The sequence below is a fragment of the Lathyrus oleraceus genome, chromosome 3 (assembly GCF_024323335.1).
Source record: "Lathyrus oleraceus cultivar Zhongwan6 chromosome 3, CAAS_Psat_ZW6_1.0, whole genome shotgun sequence".
Taxonomy (NCBI): domain Eukaryota; kingdom Viridiplantae; phylum Streptophyta; class Magnoliopsida; order Fabales; family Fabaceae; genus Lathyrus; species Lathyrus oleraceus.
This window is the reverse complement of record NC_066581.1, coordinates 75,206,850-75,228,672: the sequence shown is the minus strand read 5'-3', so window position 1 is coordinate 75,228,672 and position 21,823 is coordinate 75,206,850. Positions and strand designations below refer to the sequence as shown.

Below are 21,823 nucleotides of genomic sequence, written 5' to 3'. Positions count from 1 at the left end.
AATTAAGTGCAACAAGAATAATAATGCAAATTAAATTAAATAAACGAAAATTAAATCATATTGAACCACTTTTGCTCATGGAGGTTTAAGAACACTTTAAACTATTGATTTTGAATCATTGGTGTTTCCATGCAAAATTGAGATGATTAAGATACTAAGTATAAAAAGAATAATAATACAAAAAAAATTAAATAAACAAAAATTAAATGCCATTTAATCATTTTTTGTCATGGAGGTCCAATAACACTTTAAACTCTTTATTTTGAATCAATAGAATTTACATACAAAATGATTATGATTAAGGTAATAATTAAGTGCAACAAGAATAATAATACAAAGAAAATTAAATACACAAAAATTAAAAGCCTACCTAAATAAAAAAGAAAATAAAAAGTGACTTGAAAATTAGAGAGGAATTTGTGCAAAGTTCTAGCTTTTTCTTGTAAGTGATTCTTGGTGAGATTTATGAATGGGAATGGTTTTATTTATAGGATCTAAAAATGATATTTTATGAATGATGCAAAAAGTGTGAGTGTCTTCTAGAAACTTATTTAATTAAATAGTGAATAATGATATAATATATCAATAGAATAATGATGTAATATATGTATGGAATAATGATGTAATAAATTAGAGATATTTTAGACATTATAGAAACATTGATTTTTGTTTTATGATGCATGAAAATGATTAATAAATTTCAAATGGATATTTTGATGATAAATCAAATGATCATAAATTTATTTTTAAAAATGTATAATGAAAAAATGCAATTTTAGTCAATTTTTTCAACATGTAAAATATTGATTTTCTATTGAATTTTTTACTATAATGCATATATGCATGATTAGGGTAATTTTTTTTCTAATAAAAATGCATATGGCTAAAAATGCAAAACCTGACAAATAGACATGTATGAAATAAATTTATAATATCCTGACAAAATTAGGGTATGATAGTTGCCCCTATTTAAATATCTTCAATTAGAGAATATGAAGAATGTCATTCTTCATATGATCGTGGTGGGATATAGTTTAATACTAAAAGACCTGAATTTTGTCCTTGAATGCAGATGACATGATATGATATGTTATGCATGAAGGACTCTTTTTTGTTTTTGGTTTGCTAGGGATATGATGTGATATGAGATGAACCCTAGCACAATATTTTATGATGGATGATAAGCAGAATGGACAATGAACATGTGGGGATTGATGGAGAAATATGGTAACAATGACCTACAGGAAATGAAAAGGACAGAGAGGTAGGTGAAGACTCACTGGGTATAATAATCTACTGGAGAAAAGATGTTGGGGAATATTCAAAGTGAGTTTTATCAATAGGTTCAGACATGACCTAATAACACCTTAGAATATATTTGACAGTTCTGGAGATTTCTCATAAAAAATTAATCCAATCAAAGATTTTGGGGATTCCTAACAGGGAATTTTTCCAAGACAAAAATAAATGGGACTCTTCTTACGAGAAGATCATCCATGCAAAGGATCGGGAGTCTTCTTACGAGAAGATTATCCACACAAAAATATTGGAGTTTTCTCACGAGAAAATTATCCAAACAAACAAGATCAGGAGTCTTCTTACGAGAAGATCATCCACACAAAATAGATTATGAGTCTTTTTACGAGGAGATCATCCATACAAAAAGATATTTGAGTTTTCTTACGAGAAAATCATCCAATCTTCTGAGGAATTCCTTTAAATGCTATGGGAATATGCTAAATAAATGAGATTATATGCATGGCTTAACACTAGAGCGAAGCGACGTGATTAATTTATGAGAATAATTTATGCAATGACTTGAAGATTTTCAAAGATGCCCATGTGTGGGTATTGGAATAAAGGTCCCTTTGCAATAAAGCTTCTTTGTCAAAAGGTAAAGGTTATTTGATGGGGTGATAGTATGATTCCCTAGCACTTGTCATGAACTCAACAGTTGTTGATGTGTAGCCAAGTTTGCTTGAGCAACTTGAAGGCATAGAGAAGACTTTCCTCTCTAGGGATCATATTACACCAGTCTGAGTATTTAAAAAGGTTCTCCTTGACAGGAGTTTGGAAGCAGCTTACCATGACCTTGAGGTGACTTGCCCCAATGTTTGAAACCATGAATTGGTCCTTGACTAACCGACTCTCTGGGTGATTGACTCAGATCAACGGATGCTCAAATTGATTTTCCCCTGATTGGATATCTTTCACCTGATCAAGTTTCTCAACTGGCTGCATTTTTTTGGAATTCCCTTGATGTTAAATATTGACTTGCAAATAAAACTATTTATTCAAAAATGATAATTTTAATGTAGTACTTATTAAAAATTTGAAATCAATATTATTGAAATGATGGTGATATACAGTGAACCGGTTAATGATCAGAATATAATGTTGATCTAACCATTCACAGTATGCAAGATGGTGTGATCAACAAAGATTGTTTAGAGTCATGCTAACGCAACCTTGTTGTAATATGCTTTCAAAATAAACCATGCCTCAATTAGGTCTTTTAAGGGTTGTAACACGGTATGGTTCACGGTTTTTGAAATAAAAGGATATATGGCTCAAAATTTAATTTTTAACCCAACCCATCTTCTTGATGATCTCCAGTCATACGTTCAATTAATTGACAACATACATATTCAAATCTCAAGAGAGTTCGAATGTGTGAGATAAGGATTCAAGATGAGATTTTCTTGAAATAGAAGTCACCTTATTTTTGTTTTTGTCAAGGATTTTGGTGAACTCTTTTGATTGATTTTTATCCATAATTTTGCTTGGACCTCTTCTTTGAGGTTTTCGGTCCACCTGGATGTCCTAATTTTTGTCTAAGTCATTTTTTATGGTGTTTAACTTATCGGGCTTCTCTCTTTTCCTTTTTTAAAAAAATGTTGAAAGGTTATGACTGCCTTGTTGGTGAAGATCAATCACTATAATTTCTCTTGGATTTTTGCACGACTTCTTCGACACTTTAAGATGTGTACGAAGGATATCATATGGTTGATACTCATGTAGGATTTTTTCTCTTGGAATTTGAATGCAAAGTCAGACTAACTGAACAAACTACAATGCCCCTAGTTAAGATTAAGAGTTTTAATTCCGAAAGAAACACAAACTTCTAGGCTCAAATTGGTTGACTAGGGATTAACCCGAGTAGGGTGAGCCCGATTCTTGAGTGAACCAATTGATGATGATATGGTACCACGTGCATATAAGTCTAGTTACAGTTGAGAGTCTCATTACATAATTAAATGACTAATATGTGATTATTGTGTATGTTGATGGATTGGGTGTTAGAACGGTGTTGTTTTATTATTGATGACTGTATAGATGTTTGAATTCTACCTTGCAGTTTATATCGTTAATTTATTGATGTGATGTCTCACCCAATTTGCTTTGATGTTTTCCACCATAAATATCTTATAGATAATCAAGATTAGAAGTTGTTATTGTGAGTGGACGACAACAGTGATTTCGTTCGGTCGGCGGAAGCGTACGTATGCTCTACGACTTTTTCGATGATTCATCTAGTTTACTCGATTTACGTGTTTTGGAATTTTTCAGCTGAGTTCCTTGATACATTTTCTAATGGGTTGGATTTTTCGATTTTATTATAGCTATGTTAGGTTTTGCATATATATATATATATATATATATATATATATATATATATATATATATATATATATATATATATATATATATATATATATATATAATATTATCCTTTCATCTTTGTAACAAATGCTATTCATATGTATTACGTACCTTATCCAAGAAAACTAAAAGAAAAGGTTAATTTATGGGTTGCGATTAACACCAAATCTAGAGGCACAATCGATGATCGATACACATTAGAGATTGCATATCAAGATTCCTCAACATGTGTAGATTTTAGATTTTGCAGCAAATGATGAGCTACTTGGTCATTTAAGAGATGATGGGGAATATGAAGAATGAGAAATCAATGTTGAAGATGAGGATGAGGATGATGAGAAAAGGAAGAGCATATGGTCATTGAATGAAATTTCATGTAATTGCAGGGAAGCCAACTTATAGTTTGTTCATGTTCCTCGTCAACAGAATGAATTTAAAGAAATGAGAAATGAAAGGGATCAACTTCGTGTATAATTGGCTAACACAAATAGAATTGTTGAGTATAATAATCAAATGCTAAAATAGTTGATGAAGAGTTTGAACTTTCAATTAAAGTTATATTCTAGAGATCATGTTCATGATGATGAGGTTGGTGATAATGATGATGACACTAATGGCGAGGTTGGTGATGAAGATATGGACTTAGAATGACAATTGACTATGAAAATAATACGTTGTTTTGTTATGACAATTATTATCTTTTGTTAAAACAAATTTACTGTATTTTTTTTATGAATACTTATAAATTCTTTATCTTGTATTCTTTTGTTAAGTTGAATACATAAAATACTTTATTTTTTGTTCTTTTGTTAAATAATTTCAATGAGTATTTAGTAAGATTTTTTTACATATGAGTATTTATTTTGTTAAATATAATAAAACATTTAATATATTTAATTTTATTAGAAGTAATTCATATTTATTAGTTTTACTATTTTCTTAGCCCCTAAGTTTGTTAGAGGGTATTTTAGTATTTTATTATATTCTAGTAACCCTAGTTTTAGCTTATAAATAGGGTGACAATCATTGTAACTTTTATCATGTTTTGTAGCCGTCATTCTCTTAATAGAATATTCATCTTTTATTCTACCTTTGCACCAACAATTGGTATCTAGAGCTCCGGTTCGGATTCATAGGGAAACACGGGAAACACGAGTGAACGTGAGGTCTTGTGTGTGTTTGATTTTGATTCTTAGATTCGTGTTGAATCTTGAACAAAATCTGATCAGAATTTTAATTCTGTGGGTTGGGAAACACTGTGTGAGAAATCTGAGTGTACTGTGCAAGGTAGAAAGATGAACGGAAACGGCAACATGAACACCAAACTTCCAGTATTTGACGGTAAAAATTGGAATCGTTGGATGATCCAAATGCGTGTACTGTTCGGTGCTCAAGATGTTCTAGATCTTGTCACTGATGGTTATGTTCCGGTAGCAGCAGATGCGACGGATGAACAGAAAAACGCGCAGAAGGAAGTAAGGAAGAAGGATCAGAAGGCATTGTTCTTCATTCATCAATGTGTTGATGTAAATGTGTTTGAGAAGATTGCAGATTCAACGACAGCAAAGGCTGCGTGGGACACACTGGTTAGATGTTATGGTGGTGACGCATCAGTGAAGAAGGTGAAGCTTCAGTCCTTGAGAAAGCAATATGAAAATCTCAACATGAAGAATAATGAGAAAGTTTCTGAATACATCTCCAGAGTGATTCTGATCACTAATGAGATGAAAGCGTGTGGAGAAACTCTTTCTGAAGAAACAATCATGGAGAAGGTATTGAGATCCCTTACCTGTCAATTTGATTACATTGTGGTAGCAATAGAACATTCCAAAGATCTGAGCACCATGAGAATTGAAGAGCTGCAGAGCAGTCTAGAAGCGCAAGAGTTGCGTTTAACTGAGAGAACTTCTGAAAGGGAAGTAGAGCAGCAGGCTCTGAAAGCAACTTCTGATAGGAGGTATCAGAAGCAGTCAGAAGCCAGGAGAAGATCTGATGGTGGTCAGAAGTCAGAAAGCTCAACCTCTGATAGACAAAAGAATGCTCAGAAGGGAAAAGAGAAGTATGACAAGAAGAAAATCCAATGTTACTGCTGTAAGAAGTTCGGTCATTTTGCTAGAGACTGTTGGTCAAACAAGGAGAGAAAATCAGAAGAAGCAAATATAGCCAGAAGTTCTGATGACGAATTTGTGCTATTGATGGCCTCTGAATCTGATGATATGGATCTGATAGACTGGTGGTATATGGACACTGGCTGTTCAAATCATCTTACTGGAAACAAGAAATGGCTGGTTGACTTTGACTCTGAAAAGAGGACAAAGATCAGATGTGCTGATGACAAATATCTTAATGCAGAAGGTATGGGAAATGTCAGAGTGATTCTGAACAATGGGAAAACAGCATTGATTCAGAACGTGTGGTATGTACCTGGCATCAGAAGCAATCTGATGAGTGTGGGACAATTAATTGAGAAAGGTTTCTCAGTTACCATGAAGGACAATCTTCTGAAGCTGTATGACTGCAATCAGAAGTTGATTATGGAGTCAGAACAGGGAAGGAATAGAACATTCAAGGTGAATGTCAGAACTGCAGACTCAGAATGTCTTAGTGCAACAAGTGCTGAGAAGGAGAGTGAGCTGTGGCACAGAAGATTTGGTCACTTGAATTTCAGAAGCTTAAAACATCTGAATTCAAAGAAGTTGGTACATGGAATTCCTGCAATTAAGAAGCCTGAAAAGTCATGCAAAGTTTGCATGGAAGGAAAACAACCACGATTGCCATTTGCGTCAGAAACTGCTCCAAGAGCAAAACATGCCTTGGGAGTTGTACATTCTGATGTGTGTGGTCCATTTCCAGTAGCATCGATTGGAGGGAATAAATACTTTGTGTTATTTGTTGATGAATTCACAAGAATGACATGGGTATCCCTTATTAAGTTTAAACACGAGGTGTTTGATGAATTCAAGAAGTTCAGAATGAAGGCTGAGAATCAGAGTGGTCAGAAGTTGAAGATTCTTAGAACTGACGGTGGAGGTGAGTATAACTCCAAAGAGTTCCAGAAGTTCTGTGAGGAGAATGGAATTGAGCATGAGGTTACTGCTCCTTATACCCCTCAACGCAATGGTCTTGCTGAAAGGAGAAACCGCACTTTGCTTGATATGGTAAGAAGCATGCTAAAGGAGAAGAAGCTTCCTCAGAAGCTCTGGGGAGAAGCTGTTGCCACTGCAACGTATGTACTCAACCGATGTCCTACGAAGAAGTTGAAGGAAATAGTTCCAATACAGAAGTGGACTGGAGATAAGCAAAGTGTTAGTCATCTGAAGGTGTTTGGTTTTGTTTGCTATAAACATGTTCCAGAAGCCAGAAGACAGAAGCTGGATGATAGAAGTAAAGTGATGATTCTGATAGGGTACCACAGTACAGGTGCATACAAGCTCTATTGTCCAGAAACCAACAAAATTGAATTCAGCAGAGATGTGATTGTGAAGGAATCAGAAGTTTGGAATTGGGATAAGTCTCAATCTGATTCTGATGTTAGAACTTCTGAAGAAAGGTCAGAATTAAGAATTTCTGAAGTTGGAGTAAACTCTGACGTTGATTCTGATAGTGATTCTGACTCTGGAGAAGACTCAGAAGATGAAGGTGACTCTGATGATCCAAACTCTGATGATCCAGACTCTGATGACCCAGACTCTGATGGTAATCCAGATTCTGGTGGCAATTCAGACTCTGGAAATATGCCAGCCTCTGAAGATGGTCAAAGCTCTGGAGGAAGTCAACCATCTGAAGCTAGAAACTCTGAAGCTCAAGACTCTGAACAAGTTCAGAGACCACAAAGAATCAGAAACATCCCCAGAAGATATGCAGAATTTGACATGCTGCAAGACACTGAAGTAGACTCTGAAGGAGAAGTTATTCAGTGTGCCATGTTAGTAGACTCTGAACCCATAAGTACAGAAGAGGCTCTTAAGCAGAAGCTCTGGTTGAAGGCCATGAAAGAAGAACTTGATGCTATAGAGAGAAACAAGACTTGGAAGCTGACAGAACTTCCAAAAGACAAGAAAGCCATCAGCGTCAGATGGGTTTTCAAACAGAAGTTAAAGCCAGATGGTTCAATTGGCAAACATAAAGCAAGGTTGGTAGCCAGAGGATTTCTACAGAAACCTGGGCTGGATTACTCTGAAGTGTTTGCACCTGTAGCAAGACATGAAACAATCAGAATGGTGATTGCAATAGCTGCTAACAGGAATTGGCCTCTGATGCATTTAGATGTAAAATCTGCATTTCTGAACGGTCCATTAGAAGAAGAAGTTTACGTGTCACAACCTCCTGGATTTGTGAAAAAGAATCAGGAAGGGATGGTGTACAGATTATACAAAGCTCTATATGGATTGAAACAAGCGCCCAGAGCTTGGAATCTGAAGATTGATTCATTTTTCAAGAGGCAAGGCTTTCAGAAATGTGAGATGGAGTACGGTGTCTATGTTCAGCATACTTCTGAAGGAAATATGACTCTGGTATGTTTATATGTTGATGATATACTGCTGACTGGAAGTTCTGAACAGGAGATAGCCAAGTTCAAGAAAGTTCTGATGAATGAATTCGAAATGACTGATCTAGGCAAAATGACATACTTTCTAGGGATGGAATTCAGATACTCTGAGAAAGGTATTATTTTGCATCAGCTCAAGTATGAATTAGAACTTCTGAAGAGATTTGAACTGGAGAATTGTAAGATTGCTGTCACACCTTCTGATACAAATCAGAAACTGGATTCTGACTCTGATGGAAAGGATGTGGATGCTACAACCTTCAAACAGTTGGTTGGTTCTCTGAGGTATTTGTGCAATACCAGACCTGATATTTGCTATTCAGTTGGGATGGTTAGTAGGTTCATGAGTAAACCTAAGTGGTCCCATTACCAAGTTGCTGTCAGGATTCTGAGGTATATCAAGGGAACTCTGAAGTATGGAGTATTATTTCCTTCTGGAAGAAAGGATGAGTCAGAACTTCTGAGTTATTCAGATTCTGATTGGTGTGGAGACAGAGTTGACAGAAGAAGTACGTCTGGGTACTTATTCAAATTTCTGGGAGGTCCCATTTCTTGGTGTTCCAAGAAGCAACCTGTTGTGGCATTGTCAACTTGTGAAGCTGAATACATTGCAGGTGCTGTTACTGCATGCCAAGCTGTGTGGATTCTGAATCTATTGCAGGATCTGAAGATTAAAGTAAACAAACCTCTGAAGCTGATGATTGACAACAAGTCTGCAATCAATCTTGCCAGAAACCCAGTGTTGCATGGGAGAAGCAAGCACATTGAGACCAAGTATCATTTTCTGAGACATCAAGTTCAGAGGGGAGTGTTAGAAGTTGTACACTGCAACACTCAGAAACAGTTGGCAGATGTTCTGACGAAAGCTATCAAGACTGATCAATTCCTCAGATTAAGGGATGGAATTGGTGTTACAAGTTTTGATGGAATATGAATTAAGGGATGGTATTAGAAGTAATTCATATTTATTAGTTTTACTATTTTCTTAGCCCCTAAGTTTGTTAGAGGGTATTTTAGTATTTTATTATATTCTAGTAACCCTAGTTTTAGCTTATAAATAGGGTGACAATCATTGTAACTTTTATCATGTTTTGTAGCCGTCATTCTCTTAATAGAATATTCATCTTTTATTCTACCTTTGCACCAACAAATTTTGTATTCATATAAAATATTTGAAGGGATGTTAAAAACTATTTTTATCGTATAAAAGATATTTTTATGGTGACTTCAATAATATTAGAGAGATTTTTTAAAATATTTAGTTAACATCTTTTCTATAAAAAAAACATTTTAAAAGTTTAATTAAGAAAATTAGAGATCGATTTAGTGACTTCAATAATATTTAGTTAATTATTATGGTGACAATTTTGGTCGACAGATCAAAATAGCATACAAACGTTTTAAATTTGTCATTAAATAAAATATCGGTCACAATATCCATTACTAAAAGTGGTCACTAATTTAGTCTTTAGTTTGGTCATAATTTTGGTCACTAACCGACAGTCGATGACTTCGTCGTGAAAGCTTAGCGGTCCGACACTGATTCAAAAATGGATGCGTCTCCCTAAATGGGATATGTTATAGCAAGATTTATGATAGAATGTGTATCAATCTGACAAGATATGGTTTCTTAAAAATATATTTTCCATTTTGGAGTAGGTCACCTCAAAATCTATTCAAGTGCATCATGTGTATTGGGTGACTTTCAAAAAGACAATATTTTATTTGAAATCGGGATTTTCTATACCAAAGATAACACCGGAGTGGACGACACGTTTCAAAAAAGAGACTGAAACTTGGTTGAATCACTTTTTAGAAAGGATGGAAGAGTTCATCAAGTTGAGCGAGACTGAAAGAGAATCAAATAAGGAACTCAAAGGTAGTACCACTCATAGAAATAGATTTAGGTGATGACATGTGTTTTGATGCTTTTTAATTTTTATCTAAAAGTGTATTTAGATGATGACTCGTTTTTTTGTATGTATTGTTGACACAATTTAATACATATGTAAGGTATATTCAGCATTTATTTTATAACAATTGGGGTCAATTTTAAGAAAAAAATTGTTTCCATCTATTACCAAGTTTCTTCCTGCATAAAATAGGTTTTGTATAACACTTAGAAAGTTTCTGAATATGCACTTTCGGATAGCCCCATTTTAATTGCAAAATATATCAAATTTGGAGTATTTCAGAGATACATCTACGTAGAAACCCTTAGTTTGTAAAATAAATAGGGTATTTTGAAAGTGCATATCCGGAATATTCTCTGAGACATGATAGGATTTCTAAGGTTCATAATGAACTAAAATTTGTATGAATATGTGGTCTCTCGGCTCATATTGTTCACAAAAACACAACACACCATAAAATGAACATATAGGATTACAGAGTGCACCTCTCTTATAGATCTGAAATCCATACTCGAGAATCTCCTACAATACTCAAACAATCAAAGAGTTGTAAAGCTCAAGTACCGTTCATCCTCGATTGACAACGAATGAAACATTCAATTCATAAACTTTGAGTTAAAGACGGATAAAGATTTAAGGGTTGTGTGGAGTACATTTCACTCTTACAAAAAATGTTTGATTCCGATCTAGACAGATATGAAGATTGCGAGATCGACCGAAGATATTCTGAAGATGTTGCAGCATCGTGCAAAAATATGATGTTAAATTTATGTTGTATATTTATGCTATGATTATTTATGTAATGTTACGTATTTTGATATTAATTTATGGTTTTATTCAACTTTCTGTATCCATTTGTTACTAGTTTGTGGTTTAAACTTACAAAGTGAATTCTGAAGATGTATTTTCATAAATTTAGAACGAGTGGGTTGTTACATAGATGCGCATCCGAATTAACCTTAATATGATTATGAAAATATATTTTCTGACACATTTTTTAAGAAAATAAAAGTGACTCATTCACTAAAGTTTTGGAATATATAATTTAAAAACGTTTGAAAATGGATCTCCAAAATTTAAAATCTTTTGAAACTTTTTACTACGGTGAACTAGCATCCCATCCCATATTCTCTAGAATAAATAAAGTCCTGCCTAATTTTCTATGAAAGGCTTATATACATAGAATCACTCGACTAAATTTCCTTTTATTTAAACCTAATTATAGATAAAATTGTATCTACCATTACTATTTTTATATGAAAATATCTAAAACGAACCTATGCATATCTACCATTTATTTTTAATGATGCTTTTAGTTAAGGTTTGTGACGATTATATAGTTCTGTCCATTCATTTCTTCAGCTAGTAAATTCTAGAATTGGATAGAACAGAATCCCTAACAGTGCGTGCTACGTAAGGAACCCGATTCAAATGCTTCATCATTATTCTTATTATTGTGGTGTATATATTTATACATACATACTCAGAATGTATGAATAAATTCAACAAAACCACTTGTTCTTGCATAGTTACTTACATATTGCACCTTAGTAAAGTAAAAAATAGCATTATAACATTGACGATTGAAGAAGTTGCATAGGGAAAAAGAAGATCAATGGCTCAAATTCCAGAGAAGCAAGTGATGGTGGTTGCCATCGACGACAGCGATTATAGTACCTACGCTCTTGAATGGACTTTGGATCATTTGGTTACACCATTAACAAATCCAATCTTCAAACTTGTTCTTGTTCATGCAAAACCTTCTGTTAGTGCTAGTGTTGGATTCGTTGGACCTGGTATATATATATTTATGGTTGTTGATGATATTTGATTTTGAATGCGGTGTTGTTGTTGATCATTGTGATTTTGTAACCATGTTTTTGTAGGAGCTGCTGAGGTGCTGCCTATTGTGGATGCCGACTTGAAAAGAACTGCTGTGTTGGTTATTGAACGAGCGAGAGAAATCTGCACCAAAAGATCGGTAATTCATTAGTCGACTCGTATTTTGATTGTTATAGGCATTTCTAATACAAATGTGTGTCTCGTGTCGGTGTCAGAGTCATTGTTCAACAGCATGCATGTAGGTTATGATCTGATAACTAGTTTAATTATTGTCAGGTAAAAGACATATTTGTGGAAACCGTGGAAGGTGATCCTAGAAATGTTCTTTGTGATGCTGTGGAGAAGCACCATGCTTCAATATTGGTTGTTGGTAGTCATGGTTATGGAACTTTAAAAAGGTACAGGTTCTAGTCTAGTATTTTCAAATGAATCAAAATAATCTGTTAATTCGCTTATGATTTGAAAGTGTTTATTTGCAGGGCGGTTTTAGGCAGTGTGAGTGACTATTGTGCTCATCATGCTCATTGCACTGTGATGATTGTGAAGAAGCCAAAAACCAAACATTGATCTCATTGGCTCTCTGCATCTACATTATCCTATACTATAGCAATAAGAATAAAGCTTTTCATCAAAAGAAAACATGAATTCCTTTAAAAAAATTATTATGTTGTTTATTCAATGTCATGTTGACTCTATAGAATAAGTTTCATTTCACTTTCTTATTATAATCAAAACACTAAAATAGTTTGTAAATGTGAATGTTCTGCCACTTATGTGCTTAAATCAACAATGTGTGTATGGTGATTCTACCAAATACCTTTCTCTTTTACATGATATAACAGAGTCGCATAAATCAAAATTATGATTCGAATTAACGAGCTATACTTTTTTATGTTCAAATAACATCATTCATTTCGTTCATGTTCAAAACATAATCAATCTAAGAGAATGAATCAGGCATAGTTCGGCCAAGTGTGCATACATCTGCGACTACGACGATCATGAGACAAACTCTTGAAATCACACACTAATTTGATATAATAATGATAATAATAAAATGAAGAAGTACAAATACAATTTATAGAAGATACAAATGGAAATAAATGCTAGTCTCATATGATATCTATGAGATCTTTCTTCTCATACTAGAGAACCAAACAATGACAATTATGAAGTTCAATAAACAAAAGACAGAACATGAAAACAAAAACAACAAAAACAAAAGCAAATCAAAAGAATGATCAAGAGTACATAGGAACATCAGTCCAAGCACCAGAAACATGACCATTATCGCAAACATAAGCCCTAACAACTGGCTCACCATCTTCATGAAACCCAAACCCTCTCTTCAAACAAAAAGCAGAGTAAAGATCCCAAGTATGATTACAAGAACAAAAAGCACAAGGCAAATCAATTTTCTTCCTGTTACTACAATCATTCACCGTCTTCCACACACGAGTCTTCTTGAAATTCATAAAAATCCCTCTGAAAAGTCTATACTTTCTCTTCTCTTCCAAATGAACACAGCCTGGCCAATCACAAACGTATAAACAATCATCACGATACTGTCTTCCAAGTAGCTTACTCCCTTGCTCTCTGCTAAGCGTCCATTTTCCTGTGGCTAAATGCGAACTCAAAGACCCGTTAACCTTTCGTTTCTTGGATTCAGGTGGAACATCAACAACCCCGGCTCGAATCTCTTCCTGGTTAGCCTCTTGTTGATGGGATTCAGAATCTGCGTAGAGGGTGTCATGATAAAGATCATCGTATAGCGACCAAATGGAAGAACATTCATTAGGTTGATCAGGTTGAGGAGGAAGAGAAGATGAAGATGGTATCGGTACTGTTGCTGAGGTGGTGTTGGTGGTGGGTTGTTGGTGGTGGTGTTCGTCGGGGAAATCGGCGGTGGTGTTGTTGAAGAGGATACCGGCGTGAAGAGGACCGGGGCAACAGAAGGAAAGTTTGTGAAGAGAGTGATCTTGTGAGGAAGAAGAAGAGAGAAGCTCGGAAGGGATAGTGAGAGAAGATTTATTCTTCCAACAGAAAGCATGGATGAGAGAATTGAGCTTGGAAGAGACGCAAGAGAGACGAGCCCAGTCACGAGGGTCTTCTTCAACCTTCCATAGTATGTTGAGAACTATGTCATCTGTTAATTCTGACAACATTTTTGAGATTGTTGTCTCTGAACCACAAGAATTGTCGAGGAAGTGGTGTTGGAAATGTGTTCTGTTTGCGGTCAAGTGTTGCTGTATATATATACATTTCAAATTTTAATCAAATGGTTAATAGTAATTAAAAGAAAAAATAATGTTATTCAATGAACTAAAAAATGAATTGTTTTTCACTGAGGTGGTAATTAAAAGAAAAAATAATGTTATTAAATCATTTCTCATTTAGATTTCATTTTTGTATTTAGGCTTTAAAAGTAATATTTATTTGAAATTTTGGCTAAGAATGAATTTAGTCAAATTTCACCTACTACAAAGTAAACTTAATAGTCCAAGTCCAACCATGTATTTAATGTTGTTGGTTCAATGAATTCTTTAATTTTTGTTATAAGGTTCAATGAATCTTTTCTATCAATCCTTCTAAAATTTATGTCGAATGTGTTTTGGTATTTTTATTTTTTTCTCTTTTACGGTGAAAATTATTTTGGTTAACATTTCTGTAAATGAGAGTTTTTTTAGTACATACTTACTATCATCCAATAATTTAATATCATGTTGTTTTTTATTTTAAATTAATTTTGTATATGAAATATCAGTACGGGACAAGTAATAACACTGTATCTCCTTTTATCTTCTCCAATATTATTGTTTTTTATGCAAACTTCTTAGTGTAACATACTAACATATACTTCCTTCAATCAATAATCAACGGCCTCTTTGAGTATTTAAATAGAGATTAATTGTTATGCACGGTCAATGTAAAAGATTTTATACTGTCAATACATCACAATCATTCGTTTGTGTTACTTTACATGTGATTATAGAAAAAGACAAACTTCTTTAAAAAATCAATGGTTGTGATTAAGTGACAGTGTAAAATATCTTTACACTGTCAATACATTTCAATTAAACTCATTAAGTGATTGCAACTTTTTTTGACAGCTTTTTTTTGACAGTGTAAGTGATTGCAACTAGTATTAACTTATGAAACCAATTTATCTATTTATTTTGTTGTGCAATGGTATACCACAAATTCACAACATAGAAGCCATGAGTAGTAATAAATGAAGAGTTCAATGATGAAAGCAACAGTACTTTAAATTGTAAAGAATTGATAGAAAATAAAATAAAGCACAACCACACAAGTAGAAAAAGGACAGACAAACCACGAACCATGACAATCAACTTGTTCTGTATGGCACCTACCGTTATATAAACTCAGACCATAGTCACACATTTCTTATCTCAAGTAAAGGGATGACAATGATAGCCACACCTTAATTTTTTTCACGTGCTTTTTTATTCTTGAAATAAAAATTACAGTGTTCGAAAATGGATCATTTGCAAAAGAACATCATTTTAATTAGACCTTATCTTTTCTCTAACAGAGTATCCTTTTAATTTCAACTTGCAAAAGAATAGCATAATAAAAGCTACATACAAAGTTTTTTACATGTTCCCTTCTAAATCCAGATGCAAATTTCCTCATGCTACACGGGTTCACGCATATGGGGTATTTGTGAGGTATTTGTGACTGTTGTCAAAAATTAGACGATTCTGATTTAAATTGTGAATTTTAATTTATTAATTAAATTTTATATTATTTTAGATATCAATCGGTGACTAAATCTTCAAAATGCGTGAATTCACTTAAGGTAGGGAATTCAATTTCCACAACTTATGAAGGAGAGCTTAATTTGGTTTCACTCCACTCCATTTTTCTCCAACCATACAGACACAGACACTAGATCCATAAGACAAAGGATTGGGCAAATGTATCGCCACACATTTATAGTAATGTTAATATAGCCAATAAAATTACAAAATAAATCCAAACAAGGAACTAAATAGTAGTAAGTTTGACATTCAACAGTTTACTACCATATAAAAGTAAGGTCCATCAATTTGCTCATAACCTAAGGTGTGCCAAAAGGCACATGTCTCGAGTACAGTTCAAAGGAGTAGTTTAAAGTTCAAACAACTTCAACCCGGAATTTAACTAGAAAAAACTTTGTAGCACTCGCCCTCATCCACTCCTTCAATTGTAACAATTAAAGCTCACCTGCCAGACCAAGACCCAAACAAAATAGTGATGAGCATAAAGCCAGTAGTATCAAACAAAATTAATCAAAACAAATGCAACACAATAGTACATCATCAAGGATGAAAGATCTTAAGATAGTGACCTGGATAAACTTTTGCTGCGGCTCCTACTTGGACTCTTGCTCCTACTTGGACTCCTGCTAGCACTGCGCTTTATGGGGCTTTTGTTACGCTGATAAATAAAATCATTAGTGGGAATGCCCAAAATACCATACATATACATAAACTTAAAACTCAAATACGCTTTCTAAGTTCCAACACACCGTACATTCACTTTCCCACCTTATGAATGTTACAACGATAACAGGAAAAATGAGAATCATCTACTTGTGGTCTTGTGGTAAAAGCTAAGATTCCCATTTTATGATGCAAACAGCAGCTAAAAGTATGTTTTGAATTAGCATGAATCATATACATCATGCCCAGAGAAACTCGACTCTCCCTCACGATTGGCCGTAATACAACATGAGTTGATTTTAAAAACACTAATTCAGCCAATACAAGGGAAAAGAAAAATAATGCTCAACGGTAATTAGAGAAAACTCACTCACCAGAGGTAATGGAGACCTTGACCTTGACCGTGATCTGCAAAAGTTCCACAAACAACAGAATTTAAATCCACAAGTCCCCTTATCAAATTTGATCCAACAGCCTTGATGTCTCTCCAATGTCACAGTTTTGCAAACCCAAGAGAGGTAAAAAACAAATATCATAAAATATATAAAAAATTACAAAAGAAACACAACAGAGAAAGCTAAAGAACGCAAAGTTATCGGCATCAAATGCATAGTAATTTGATGAAAAATGAATGGAAAATAAACCATCATAGGGTTCAACTTTTAAACACCGGTGAACTGGAGAAAAGAAATCTTCCACTGCACCACAAAATCCAGACAGTGCACCCTAGTGCTTCATTGGTGGAGATTTCCAAATCCAATTTCCTTTACAAGCTAAAATGGCAATCCATGATCTCGTTGTTTCCCAATCTAGCACCCATGGACATTTACATGCTAAAAGTATTAGAACAAATGTACTATGAGGGTATCCAAAGGCACCCATCTCTAAAAAATATCATACCTCCACAACAAATTGAGTTGCAGGAATTGAACCAAATCCCACCAAGTCCCTAATTTCCAATTTCCAGTATGCCGCAATTTCCATATCTAAGAAAAAACAAAGTAATTTTCACAAAAACAAAAGGAAACTGAAAGAGAACATTCCGACAAGGAGGCGTGTTTCTCCGGATACCGCGCGAGCAATGCATGAATGAAACAAAAAAAATGACACGAGGGGATGTGAAGAGAGCAATAGTTTGAGTTTTAAAAAAAAACTTATTTGCATACTATTGCTCTATGACTTTCACTCTTGATAAAAGAAGGGTGTTTAACAAAACTAAGTTCACTAGGATGCTTACCAAAACGAAACAACAGATGGCAGAGACAACGGACTTCAGTAAGACAAAACCGTAGAAGCTAAGTTGTTTATACTAAAACTTTGCCAAGACAATATATGCTTGAAATTAATTGTTTCATGAATGAAACTCTGATTGCTTCTATTTTGTTCATTATCAATACCCATAATTACAGAATGTCCCCCCATGCAACCTATCAATATGCCTCTTTTAGGAGGACACTTTTGCCCCAGCACATATCTAAGATACTCCAAATAGATTACCAAATGCCCAAGTTGGGCATCAAACCCAAATAACAATCAAAATATACTTCAAAAGATTAGCCATCATACAAATATTAATAGCTATGTATGTGTGTACACATTTAAACATTTCATACCCTGATAAAGAACGGGACCTAGATCTTGAACGAGAACGAGAAACCGATCTGGCTGGAGATTTAGCAGGTGATCGTTGTGAGGATTTACCCTTGGGAGATTTGCTGTATGACAGACAAAAGTTTTATTTAGGAAAAAAAAAACAAGATGAAATCTTTACAGAAGGAATCTTAGAATCTAATATATGTGTTGAACAAACCTTTGGCTTCGCACAGGACTGTCGCTACGACTACGGCTACGGCTGCGGCTGTAGCTTCTTCCTCTAGAATGAGATGGACCACGACTAGGACTTCTAGAGTCCCGCCTCGAATCATATTCCCTCACCTACATGAGCAAAAAGAGGAAAGAAATTTCAATAGAAGTGACATGCATTGGGAAAAAATACTTTAAAAAATCCAATTCAGGTCATACGCGAACATAAGACTTGGAAAATGCATTCCGGAACTCAGAGTCATCAAGCTTTTTGATCTGCAGCAAAAAAATTATAAAATCACAACAATGCAAAGCTCACAAAAGGCTTAGGCTGGTCCATTATATCCTTTGAAATAAATATAACCATATAAGTGAAGAAGTGACTCACAGCATATTTCATGTCATCATAGTTTGTGTAATCCACAATTCCAGTAGTACCTGAAAAATCAATTACACTACATTAAATAGCTCTTCGAGTCGTATCAAAAAAATATATATAATTATTGGGTCCTGTCCCATTAAGTTGAATTAAAAATATATATAATTAAAAGTAAATGAAAATGTGGATATATTATTGGGTCATGTGGGACCCATTTTAGAGTTTTAGATAGATTGCATGGATATTTAGAAAATGTAGTTGAGTTGTTTAAATAATTGAAAAGTGTGAAATAATATTAAAAATCAAGTGGGCTCATTTAAAGAACTCAAATGAGTGTGATGGATGTGGGTGCTCTAAGATGACAGCTGGCGGAAGAGGGAATAATAAACCAGCAATTTCAAAACTTCAAACTTCTTAATTACTAATACTAATATATAATACAAAGGGCACTACTAGACTGAAAAAAGTCATCTGAAGGTCCTGTACCCCTTCCATCATGAAAAACTTGGGAAAAGCAAACATCCCCGGCTTTTCGCATGTGATCCTGCATTTAAGAAAACCATGAATTGATTGATAAGCGCCCAATAAATAATATGATCGAACCGTAATGAACGCAATATCTCACCCACCTTAAGATCCTGCCAGGATGCAGAAGATGGCAATCCACTGACTAGAACTGCAAAAGAGGGCCTCAAAATTTCAGAAGCATACCAAAAGCATTCTAAAATAAAACATAATCAATGTGCTAAAAAGCCTACACACCACGATATTCAGAGCGTCTGGATACTCCACGTCCACCCCTGCCATTGCTTTGACTACTATGTCGATCTCTTGAAGATGAATTACCAGTACCACGGCCACCATGAGCAGCCTCCACCTATAGAGATCCGGGTTTAAACAATATTAGGCATCGTGTCTATCATGCCCCCTCTTCTGACAGAAGTAATTAAGGTTATAATATCATTAAAGCATGTAAATGTAAAACATAACCAACCCGTAACCGATGCCCGTCAAAATCATAACCATCACGCCCGCGAATTGCATCCTCAGCATCTTGAGCATCATCAAACTGCAAAAATCAGTTATCTATTAAGAACTAAAAAGAAAGAGAAGGGGAATTTTCAATAACCTACATATCTCCCAACTCACCTCTACAAATGCATAGCCAGGGGGCCTCGGCGGAACCTTTAGGTCAATGTGAGTTATGTGTCCATACTACAAAAGTGAAATTAATAAGATAGGTAAACAAAAAGCAATCTTTTAAATAACAATGATACCAAAACTAAAAAGATTAATCACACAGTTGACATTCCTAAAGTAAATTATTGACATCAGAAAAACAACTGGCCCCTTACACTGTCCTGAAGAAGACCAAGAAAGTGTATCTTAGTGAAATCATTTCCATCCATTATAATACCTTAATTTCAGTCCTACATAAACTAGTAATACTGTAGAATACTTAAATCCAGATATAGTCGAATAAAGCCAATGTAGGTATAGATCATAGCAAGATAACAGCTTTCAAGTTGTAGATTAAGCTAACATTAATTTCAGCAGATCGCCCAACACTTCAAACCCAAAACCAAAACCCTAACTAGTGAGATATATTTCAGATCAAAATGAAAATAAAACAAATCAGAAATAACCTTCATGAACAAATCTTCAACTTCTCTTTCACGGATATCGCCAGGTAGATTCCCAACATAGACGGTTCTGCTCGAACGTCTACTCATTCTGTTTTTCTACAGCAAATTCAACAACAAAAATCAAGTAACAAGAAGTTGCGATTGAAAATAAATAAACTTTTATGCCCTAGTGGATAATTCATGAACGATGAATCGAAATCAGCGAGGAAATTGAATTATTCGTAGAGAAGGAAATTCGAAGGAAATACGGGAGATTGGTGAAAATCGAAATTAAAGAAAGAGATAATGAAGAGGTGATTATGGATTAGGGGTGAGTTACCTTTGAATCGAGGAGAAATGGGGATCGATGGCGTTGCCGTGAGAGCTTCGAATGTTGTTAGGGTTTTAATTTTGGGGGGAGAGAGAAGGGTATTTATTTTTCTGATAATATATATTGGTCTAAGAAAATAATGATTTAAAAATATTATATATTTCAAAAATATTAATTTAGAAAGACACTGCCTTTCAAAATCATTATAACTAGCTCAACATATTTGAATTTGTTCATAATAAAGCTTATAATAATTCTTGAAAATGGATGTGGCATATTTTTGCTTATGAGAATGTGATATTCTTTTTTTGAACGATTTTACTTTAAAAAAAATTCTACGAGATTGATGTTCTGTCATCGTGGTATACTTCAAAGAAATTTTTGTCTTATATGTAATTAGGACACTGAAACGACTTTACATCGTTTGAGAGATTGTAAATATGCTACTCGCTTTTGAAAATCTATTGACTTCTTGAACCATTATTTTTTCGATGGGATAGTTTATATGATTGGATTAGACATGGCAACAATGGTGGTTTTATTTTTTTGTTGCTTGACGATGGTTGTGTCGCGGTAGGAACAAATTGTGTCTTGCGAATGAAAGTGATATCTCATATACTTTGAAATTCATCACAGTGAATTATGCTAATATGTTAGCTAAATACTTTCTCAAGCATAATTTGTCTCATCCAACGAGAATGATCATGTGGAATGCACACAAAGATATTAATATGATATTGAGTGTTGATAGTAATAGTCTCGGTAATATCGGTGTCTCAGGTTTTTATGGATTGATTCGAAATGCTGATGATGTTTGGGTTCACGATTTTGAGAATAATATTGTTTATTCCAACATCTTTCACACTGAGATGATCGTGTTATATCAGGTATGTGTATGCCCTAGGAACTTAGCATCAAATACCTGATGTGTTGTTATTCTGACTCCAACTCTAGTGCCAAATTTATCTCAGAGTTTGTTAACGTTTGGCATCACTATGTCGCGATTATTCACAATATTAAAGAGTTTCTCACTAGGAAATGATGAGTTCAAATATTTCATACTCTTATGAAGGGGGGTGTTTGTGATGACTAACTAGCAAAATATAAGATCGGTAATGATGTGGCATACTGGCCTTTTGCGTAGTCTCCTATAGGACTCATCGCTCTCTTACTAGCTAATGCTAATGAAACTTTATTTTTTAGATAATTTCTTACTTTTTTTTCTATTTCCTTTTCTCACTTGTAAAAAAAACAGTATTATAGTTAAAGG

The 21,823-nt window shown here is 34.3% G+C and overlaps 3 protein-coding genes across 4 annotated transcripts; 1 reads left to right on the top strand and 2 right to left on the bottom strand.

Annotated features, from left to right (window-relative positions):
• Positions 1-11,436: 11,436 nt before the first annotated feature.
• Positions 11,437-12,781, top strand: LOC127132671 (universal stress protein A-like protein). The gene is made up of 4 exons (XM_051061633.1): positions 11,437-11,921; positions 12,012-12,106; positions 12,244-12,365; positions 12,447-12,781. The coding sequence occupies exons 1-4, from the start codon at positions 11,741-11,743 to the stop codon at positions 12,532-12,534; spliced, it is 486 nt and encodes a 161-aa protein (XP_050917590.1). The 5' UTR covers positions 11,437-11,740; the 3' UTR covers positions 12,535-12,781.
• Positions 12,782-12,981: 200 nt separating this feature from the next.
• On the bottom strand, positions 12,982-14,202 carry LOC127132670 (phytochrome A-associated F-box protein). The gene has a single exon (XM_051061632.1). It carries the CDS (start codon positions 14,130-14,132, stop codon positions 13,209-13,211), a length of 924 nt encoding a protein of 307 aa, XP_050917589.1. The 5' UTR covers positions 14,133-14,202; the 3' UTR covers positions 12,982-13,208.
• A 1,686-nt stretch (positions 14,203-15,888) lies between these two features.
• LOC127132668 (serine/arginine-rich-splicing factor SR34) lies at positions 15,889-20,721 on the bottom strand. Of its 2 annotated transcripts, XR_007806790.1 has the most exons (15): positions 20,563-20,721; positions 20,244-20,339; positions 19,747-19,812; positions 19,592-19,666; positions 19,360-19,474; positions 19,227-19,273; positions 19,084-19,141; positions 18,607-18,656; positions 18,438-18,494; positions 18,226-18,350; positions 18,029-18,130; positions 17,316-17,401; positions 17,060-17,224; positions 16,790-16,823; positions 16,322-16,410 (listed from the first exon to the last, which is right to left on the bottom strand). XR_007806790.1 is itself a non-coding variant. In XM_051061630.1 (14 exons), exons 2-14 carry the CDS (start codon positions 20,328-20,330, stop codon positions 16,194-16,196), a joined length of 909 nt encoding a protein of 302 aa, XP_050917587.1. In that variant the 5' UTR covers positions 20,331-20,339; positions 20,563-20,721; the 3' UTR covers positions 15,889-16,193. The 2 variants fall into 2 exon arrangements, 1 of the variants encoding a protein (XP_050917587.1); XM_051061630.1 differs by lacking the exons at positions 17,060-17,224; positions 17,316-17,401 and adding an exon at positions 15,889-16,197.
• Positions 20,722-21,823: the final 1,102 nt, after the last annotated feature.

Coding starts and splice junctions, on each gene's coding strand:
- LOC127132671 (XM_051061633.1), top strand. CDS start 11,741: ATGGCTCAAATTCCAGAGAAGCAAGTGATGGTGGTTGCCATCGACGAC. Junction 12,107..12,243: donor AAATCTGCACCAAAAGATCG/GTAATTCATTAG, acceptor AATTATTGTCAG/GTAAAAGACATATTTGTGGA. Junction 12,366..12,446: donor GGTTATGGAACTTTAAAAAG/GTACAGGTTCTA, acceptor GTTTATTTGCAG/GGCGGTTTTAGGCAGTGTGA.
- LOC127132670 (XM_051061632.1), bottom strand. CDS start 14,132: ATGTTGTCAGAATTAACAGATGACATAGTTCTCAACATACTATGGAAG.
- LOC127132668 (XM_051061630.1), bottom strand. CDS start 20,330: ATGAGTAGACGTTCGAGCAGAACCGTCTATGTTGGGAATCTACCTGGC. Junction 19,813..20,243: donor TTGAAGATTTGTTCATGAAG/GTTATTTCTGAT, acceptor TCACTTTTGTAG/TATGGACACATAACTCACAT. Junction 16,824..18,028: donor AGGTCCCGTTCTTTATCAGG/GTATGAAATGTT, acceptor GAACTTTTGCAG/ATCACGGTCAAGGTCAAGGT.